Raw genomic sequence first — 8,835 nt, 5'->3', positions numbered from 1 at the left:
AGAAAGCAGATGTTCACTAAGAAAAATCAAGAAAACAACAGCCACGTTTCATATGCCCTTGAAGACTAATAAGATGAATAACCGTATAGCTACACTGATCAAGAACAAAAGAAAGAAGACACAAATTGCCAATACTGGGATTGGAAAATGCACATAACTATGGACTTTGTAGACATTAAACATATAACAAAAATATTAACCAATTTAGACCAACAAATTTGAAAATTTAGATTAAATGTACCAATGTATTAAAAAACAAACTTAAAGCAGATCTAATAAGAAATATAAAACCTCAAAACTTCAATTATTTATTTAAATCTGAAAAACAAACCTTTTGAAAAGGAAAACTCCAGTCTGGATGGCTTACTAATGATTTCTTCCTAATGAATTGTTCTTAGTGAATTTTTTATTTAAGGAAAAATAAAACCAATGCTACATAAGCACTTACAGATATTTTTTTAAAGAGAGAATATGTCCTAACTCTTTGAGACCTGAATAATCCTCATATCAAAAAATTAAACAGAAACATTGCACAAAAAATACAGACATTATACATCAATCTCTCTTTTAAACATTGGCCCAACATATTACCAAATTGATTTCTGTGGTATATAAAAAGAATAATAGATCGTGATAAGGTTGAATTTGTTTAACACAAAATTGATTAGGGTTTTTTTTTTTTTTGAAAATCTATCAACAAAGTTGATCACATTAACCAAAAAGGAGAGAAAAATCATATATTAACAGACACAGAAAAAGCATTTGATATTAAAATTGACACTTAATTATAATAAAAAGCAAAACTCTTAGCAAATTAGGAATAGATTGCATTTTCCTTAATTTGATCAATGGCATCTACAAAATATAACATCAAATATTGTATTTAATACTGAAATTAACTATGGAGCACTGCAGCCCTGAGGTTGTGTATGAGACAGGGTGTTGGCTGTCTGCTTCTATTCAGCTTTGGTCTGAGGTCCTGGCCCACGAAATAGGACACAGAAAAAAAGATTAAAGGTACACAGATTGGAAAGAAGATAAATCTGACATTACTCACAGTTGACATCATTACACATGTAGAAAATCTAAAAGATAATTCGGATTCAATTAAGAAGAGTTTTCAAGAAAGAAAAGGAAGGTAGACGTCTGCCTTCTGACATGGAGAGCTCTCCAAAGTTACAGAATAGTCTATGAAGATGGTACCATGTGTTTTTAAAAAACCACAAAATGCAGCTATGGATTACTGTGTTTGTATTTGGATTTGCTGTGGATGCACGGGAAACCCAAAGGTTATGCAGCATAACTGTCAACAGTGAACACCCCTTGGAGGGGACACGGATGAGGAGCCAGACAGGACCAGGAGGACGTGGGTTTTATCTGGGTGGCTTGAAGACACTGCACCAAGAGGAATGCATGAATGTCATCTCTTGAGATTAATACAATTGCAAAAGAAAATAAAGAACTGTGATCATGACACGACCAGCCATGTGCAGCATCTTCAGGGTGCTTTACAGTGTCATCTCCTCCGGCGGAAACGCAGCCTCATCATAACCCTGAGAAAGCGATCCGCTGCCTCCTTCCTCTTCAGGTGCAGACTGTCCATCCACGAAGTTAGACACCCCCTCTGAAAGTGGCACAAGAGACCCCTCCATTACCACTGGCACAATGTACAAATTGTCCCAAAAGCCACTATGGCAAGCCAAGGATGGTGTGGCTTGTAAAATGGCCCTCTTTTGGGGATGCATAGAAATATCACCCAAAAGCACCTGACAATGTTTAAGGCATCTTGACACTGGGCTCCTCAAGCATCCCGTGACAGCAGCACAGTTAGGTTTATCATGCTCACACTACAGGTGAGGAAACTGAGGCTGGGTGGGCTGTGACACCATCAGTAGAGCCTGATACACCCAGATCACCTCACCTGGCTTCTTCTCCCACCAGGGGGCAGGCCCCTCTCTGACCAGGACTCCAGCTACTGGCTTTGCCCTCATTGGTCCCTGCCCATGTGTCCCCCTGGGGTCCATCAGCACTGTGGCCAGAAGCCATTTCTGGACTCCCTTTTTCATTGCGTCTTGTGGTCAGCACTCAGAGCCCCACCTCGGGGCTCAACTGCGAGCAGCGAGCACCTTCCCCACTTGCCATCCCCCTCACCCTGGGGATCCTCCTCGGCCTGCACAATTTCCTCATACAGCATGCCAGTGGCATTTCCCCAGTGACGTCATAGATGGCTTCTCCAGGAGATGCCTTGGACTGTCCTGGACCTGAGGCAAGGTGAGTGTGGTCATAGGCAGGACCCCATAAGCAACACAGCCATGGGCAGGGGAGCATAGCTCCCCCAGGCGGGGACCCCACTCAGGCAGCAGAAAGGCAGAGGAAACCAAAGTGATGTGACCAGGCCCCTCAGTGCCCTCCTACCCCTGGCAGTATCCTTCATTGGTAAATCATGTGCTAATGCCCAATGGCCCCAATGTGGTGTCCAGGGGGGACCTTCTAGGGTTCAGCTCCAAGTCCCAGGGGCCTGTGGCCTTTTCAAGTGTCTAAGTCACTCTCTTTGGCCAATAAAGGGCCACTTCATGTGAAACCTCACCTGCATGGGCCCCGGCTCCAATTTGGAGCCATGTGCTGCTCTTGTTTTTACCACACTGGCGATCGGGACCAGGATAGGTACGTGCGTACCCCTCTGCTTGGCTTGTGTGGCTCGAGGCAGGATCAGAGAGGCCATGAGGCCCAGAAGGAGGAGACCAAGAAGGGTTCCCAGGACAGTACTGATGGCACACAGCATCAAATGGGCCTCTGTCGCCGGTGGGGGGCCCGGTCCAGGCTCTAATGAGGGCGACGTCGTGAGCTACCTGGGTGGTGGAGAGGGGCCTGCACACCCCTCAGCAGGAGCGGGCGGCTCCCGAGGGCCCTCACCCAGCCTCACCCTCACCCACCCTCACCCTCGACCTCAAGGGAAGTGTGTGCGGAGGGGGCGGGGAGGCATCTGCTGACTCCAGCTGGGCAGTGCCCCCGGGCCGGGCTGGTGTCCTCTGGAGGCAGGAAGGGGAGGAGTGTGGAGGTGTCTCCCCTCATGGGGCACTCCCACCTCCTTGTAAAAGAGTGGCTAGTGTGGCCACACAACAGAGGTTCCTGGGCAGGTCTCACTAAGTGACTTAAGGGCACAGAGAGCTACTCAGATGTGTGCTCAGGAAAAGTTACCCACGGCTGCGACTTTTGCTGACACTGCTACCGTGATCTGTCTGTTCTCTGCCAAGACAATGAGGCAAAGCGTTTGGGAGTCAGTGTCCAGGACAACAGCTGCCAGCACCAGGTGACCCCAGACTCCCAGAGTAAACATGGGTTAGAGGTAAAGACAACAGAAGTCCCCAATCAAACCCCAGGACTCCTGAGAGGGTGCGTCCCCAAACACTGCTCCACAACAAAGCAGTTCACAGCGGACGAAGCAAAAGGTGGAAACTCACTCGCAGAAACACGAAGCCTGTTGCCCCGCCCAGCCCAGCCGGGTCCCCTCTGCTGACTTCCATGCCCCGCCCTGCCGTCCCCGCCCACTCACCAGCACAGCGCACGCCCGCGTCCTCCTTGTGCGCGCAGTCCCCGCGTCCCCACGGCTCGGCCGGGCAGCCCCACAGGGACGCCTCGCTGCCCCGGCACCCCACCTCATCCAGCCACACGGGCCCTGAGCCGGGGCCAAAGGCGGCCTTCCCCAGGGCGCCCACGGCCCGGCCACAGCCCAGTTGGCGGCACACGACCTCCGCATCCGCCAGGTCCCAGGAATCGTCACACACGGTGCCCCAGGAGCCCGCGTGCCACAGCTCCACGCGCCCGGAGCAGCCGTCCGCGCCCCCGCGCAGGCGCACCGCGCCCTCCCCTGGAAAGGGGGTTGTGGTCACCGCGGGGCCGGGGCCAGGACGGGGGTAGAAGGACAGAGAGACGGACGGGGGGTACCTGGGCAGCTCAGCGTGGACGAGCAGTTGAGGGTCTGCCCGGGGGCCTCGGGAGCTTCTCCTGCCTTTTCTGGGTAGGAAATGAGAACCCATCTCAGTAGCTGCAAGCTCAGCAGCTTAGAATTCCGTCAATTATTTTTCTTTTCCATTTCTTTCTGTCTCCCCAACACAGGAATATCATCTCCTTGCTAAAAAAGAACTTTCTATGTGTAAGCAAAAGATACCCACGTGGGCTGAGGGATTCCATAACCTGGAAAAGCTTGGGGCTTATCCACGGTGGCCCTGTCCCTGTGGAACGATCTCAGAAGATGCCCCCGGAGCCCAGTGCTCCTGCCTCCCCCACTGGGGGAGAACCAGGGGTCTGAGAAGACTCCAGACGCCTCATACAGCCCAGAGCCTCAGGACACGGATGCTGCCCCTTTACTGACCCAGCACAACACAGACTTGTAAGACCAAGTGAAGACTGACGCTTCACCCCTGGGGTAAAGGGCCGAGCAGAACCCCCTCCCGCCCCCAGCCCCACCTGCTCACCTGCGCACACGATCCAGGCTTCCTCCCCACTGGAGCAGGACTGCTGGTTCCAGGGGTCTGACGGGCACTGCCACAGGGACCTGTCATGCCTCTCCCTGCACTGAATGGAGGCCAACCAGAGAGCCCCAGGGGGAGGCCGGCTCGCTGCCCTGGGCTGCAGCTGCCCCCGGGAACCACAGCCCAGCTGCCCACACAGGATCCCCAGGGAGGCAGGGCTCAGAGTCTGGCAGACGCCTCCCCACGTCCCGTTGTAGAAAACTTCCAGGCGCCCTGCGCATGGCCGGCTGTGGTTCTGCAGCCTCAGATCCGTGAACTCTGCACACAGAGAGGCCGGTCAGCGAGACCCAGCATCAGTCGGTGGGTGCGACCCACAGGGGGGGCGGGCTGCACCGACCTGAGCAGAAGACCCCGGCGTCCTCCTTGTGCCCGCAGTCGTGCCGGCCCCAGCCCCCGGATGGGCACTGCCACAGCGCAGACTCGTTGCCCCGGCAGCCCAGCTCGTCCAACCAGATGCGCCCTGCACCGGCCCCGAAGTGGGCATCCCCCGGGGCACTGAGCGCACGGCCACAGCCCAGCTGCCTGCAGACCACGTGCGCGTCCAGCAGGTCCCAGGCGTCGTCACACACGGTGCCCCACGCGCCCCCGTGGAGCAGCTCCACACGCCCCGCACAGCGGCCAGGCCCCGCGGCCAGCCGCACCCCGCGGCTCCCTGCGGAGAGAATGATCAGGGCGCCCTGTGGCTACGTGGGGACGGGTTGAGGAGGCGGACGGAAGGGGTTCCACACTCACCAGAGCACACGACACCCGCGTCCCACGAAGTCCCCGCGGGCACCAGCGGGAATGCGGACACGTTGCACTGGGTCAGATGGGTCTCGATGCCCAGACAGCGCACGTGGCTCAGACCCACCGGGACGGCCCCGCGGCCGGGGGCAGGCGCATCGTAGGCTCGCTCAGCCTGTCCGCACCCGAGCTGCCGGCACACCACCCCGGCGTCTCGCAGGTCCCAGCCGTCGTCCAGGACGCGGCCCCACACACCGGCCAGGGAGACCTCCACACGGCCGTCACAGCGGCTCTGTCCGTCCCTCAGCCGCAGCGCGTGGGGGAGACCTGGGGAGGGAGAGCAGGAGCCTGCGGGGTCAAGGAGGTGCTGGGGCCCATGCTGACCCCACACAGTGACCTGTCCACCCCTCGGTCCACCTGCCCTTCTTCCCTCTCAGCTGCCTTCCCTTCCATTGTATGTTCCTCCGTCCTTCCTTCCTCTTCTATCCAAAATCCCCACTCGACCTCCCCAGACCTTCCTCCCTGCCCGTTCTACCTACACCATCCCACCATCCCCCTTAACCCATCTTTTCATTCCCATGTGACCTACCCATTGTCCACCGTGAACAGCCTCCTGTCCTGCCCACTGCTCAGCCCCGAGCTCCTCCTGTCCACCCAACCGCCCTCACACACACACTGCATGTGCTGCACCCACCTGAGCAGACGGCGGCAGCCACGTTTCCCAGGGCACAGGATGGGGCCCCCAGAGTGTTCGCTGGGCAGTTCAACAAATGGGACTCTGTCCCCACACAATGAAACACCTCCGGCCAGACGGGAGCGTCCCCTTCCCCAAAATGGCCTCCTTGGGGTGTGGCCACCACATTGCCACAGTTGAGCTGGTGGCATAGTACGGTGGCATCTGCTAAGTCCCAGTGGGCAGCGCAGAGGGGAGCCCAGGTCCCCTGCACCAGGAGCTCCACGCGGCCCTCACAGCTGCTGCTGCCATTGACCAGCCGGAACTCTGGGGGGTGGGGGAGGGACAGTCAGTGTGGCTTCCAGACCCTGTAGACACTGCTGCCTTGTCCTTAATGTGAGCCTGTCTAAATCAACTCTGCCAGTTCACTGGAATGTATGAGACACAGACACACTCCAATAATGAGAGAAGTGGCCAAATGTCGGCTTCACCACCAGGAAGTGAGCAGCGGTGCAGGTGCCCCTCGCAGCCCTGCTTCTCTCGACCAGTGGGAGCTCTAGGGAACAGGGCGGCATCCAAGGCCTCGCTCCCCAGTCCCCTCACAGGCTGATGCACCCTGTTCTCACTCTCAGCCTACGTGAACATACCCCACAACAGGGAAGCAATGATAAAGCTGGTAAAACTGTCATAATCAACCGTTTTGGAACTCTAGTGTCTGGGAAGAACAGGAAAATATATAATGAAGACAGAATTTAGCAAATTTGGCTCTGGGCAAGCAAGGGGTGAATGCAATGCACAGTGGAAAATGGTTTGCCTCAGCATTAAAGGTGTGTCCCAACAAATGACTAATATGCAAACACTGAGAGAGTGTTGAATTTTTTTTGGTTGGTTTGTTTTTATACTGGTGTTTAAGGATATCTTTGTCAAATCACTGTTTTATCACTACGCTAACAGAATAGAGGCCTCAGTGGTCACATGCAACAAAGAATAGAGTCTTTTCAAAGACAAAAACAAAAAAACAAAAAAAACAAAAAGTTTAGAAAAACACCTATGTCAATGGGATGCAATGTATAAAAGTGTAATTTGTGACAGTAACTATACAGGAGCAGAGGTTTCGTATACTGTTAAAACTAAGTTGGTTTTAATTCAAAGTAGAGTTTTATAAATGTAAGATGTTAGGTATAACTTCCCTGGGAAACACAAAAGAAAAAATAACCACCACCACCAAAAGAGAGAGAGAGAGAGAGAAGAGAGAAGGGAATCTAAATGGTTCACTACAAAAGTCCATTAAACACAAGGGAAGTCAGTAATGGACAAAGTGAGGAACAAGTAAATACAAGACATATAGAAAACAATAGCGAGATGACAGAAATAAATAGTTCCTTATCGGTAATTACTTAAAATGTAAATGGATTAAACTCTCTAATTAAAAGGCAGCAAGTGGCAGAATGGATTTTTAAAAAATAGCCCAAAATGTGGTCTCTTCAGTGAACCCAAATTGGATGAAAAATCACAAATAAATTAAAAGTGAAAGGTTTTTAAAAGATATCCATGCAAGTAGTAACCAAGAGAGCGTAAGTGCCTATACTAATAGCAGACACAATAGACTTTGCTGTGACTTAAACACGTGTGTCCCTCCACACTTCATGCTGAAACTTAGTCCTCAATGCAACAGTAGTAAGAAGTGGGGCCCTTAGGAGGTGATCAGGGCATGAGGATTCCACCCTCATGGATGGGGTTAGTGTCCTTACAAAAGGACTTGAGGGAAAACGTTTGTCTCTTTTTCCCTTCTGCTTTTCCACCATACAAAGACACAGAGAAGACACCGTGTATGAGAAACAAGGCCTAACCAGACAGCAAATCTGCCGGAGCCTTGATCTTGGATTTCCCAGCCTCCAGAACTGCGAGAAATAAATGTCTGTAGTTCACAAATTACCCAGTCTAAGTTATTTCCTGACAGAAGCCTAAATAGACGAAGACAAATTTTAAGTAAAAAAAAAAAAAATCACAAGACAAGAAGAGGATTATATATTGATCAAAGGGTCAATTCATTAAGAAGATATAACAATTATAAGCTATATGCACCTAATAACAGAGCCAAAAATAATAATGCAAAATAGATCAGATGGTAGGCAGAAATGGACAGTTATAAAACAATAATTAGAGTCAACAATACCTCACTTTTAATAATGGATAGACCATCTACACAGACAGGTCAATAAGGAAAGAAAGAACTGGAACAACACTATAAACTAACTCGACCTAGGGGACATATGTATGACACTCTATCCAACAACAGCAGAATACACCTTCTTCACAAGTGCACATAAAACATTCACCAGGATAGATAACGTTGGGGCACAAATATTGGAGCACAAATAAAATCTGAAAAAATTTTCAGGGATTCAAATCATGAAGTTGTATCTTCTCTGACCACAGTGCAATGAAGCTACAAATGAATAACAGGAGGGAAACTGGAAAATATACAAATACAACATACTCATAAACAACCAATGGGTCAAAGAAGAAAACAAAAGGAAAATTAGAAAACACTTGGAGGTGAGTGAAAATGAAAACACAACATATCAAAACTGCTGACTGAAATGAAAGCAGTGCTTAGAGGAAAATTTATAGTGGCAAATGCCTACATTAAGAAAGAACTATCTCAAGTCAGTACCCTAACTTCCATCTTAAGAACCTACAAAAAGAAAGATAAATCGAACCCAAAGCTTGTGGGGAAAAGGCAAGTCACACTGAAATATACAATAAAAACAACAGAGAGAGTAACAAAAATAAAAGTTGATCCTTTGAAAAGACCAATAAAATTGACAGGGCTCACCAAGCTGAGAAGAGAAGACCCAAATTACTAAAATCAGAAATGAAAAGGAAGGCAATACTCCTGAACTT

General features: G+C 50.6%; 1 protein-coding gene across 1 annotated transcript in view; it reads right to left on the bottom strand.

Moving 5' to 3' along the window:
- Nucleotides 1–1,508: 1,508 nt before the first annotated feature.
- LOC103607802 (scavenger receptor cysteine-rich domain-containing protein SCART1-like) overlaps nucleotides 1,509–8,835 on the bottom strand; it is a 13,321-nt gene continuing 5,994 nt past the window's right edge. Inside the window, exons 6-12 of the mRNA XM_008592269.1 lie at nucleotides 5,950–6,255; nucleotides 5,265–5,582; nucleotides 4,870–5,184; nucleotides 4,476–4,790; nucleotides 3,946–4,014; nucleotides 3,554–3,868; nucleotides 1,509–1,624 (exon numbers count right to left, since the gene is read on the bottom strand). Of these exons, the coding sequence (XP_008590491.1) occupies nucleotides 1,509–1,624; nucleotides 3,554–3,868; nucleotides 3,946–4,014; nucleotides 4,476–4,790; nucleotides 4,870–5,184; nucleotides 5,265–5,582; nucleotides 5,950–6,255 (1,754 nt within the window). The remainder of the gene's footprint in view (nucleotides 1,625–3,553; nucleotides 3,869–3,945; nucleotides 4,015–4,475; nucleotides 4,791–4,869; nucleotides 5,185–5,264; nucleotides 5,583–5,949; nucleotides 6,256–8,835) is intronic.

This window comes from Galeopterus variegatus, unplaced genomic scaffold (genome assembly GCF_000696425.1).
Source record: "Galeopterus variegatus unplaced genomic scaffold, G_variegatus-3.0.2 Scaffold7723, whole genome shotgun sequence".
Taxonomy (NCBI): domain Eukaryota; kingdom Metazoa; phylum Chordata; class Mammalia; order Dermoptera; family Cynocephalidae; genus Galeopterus; species Galeopterus variegatus.
This window is presented reverse-complemented; position numbering and strand designations above follow the sequence as displayed.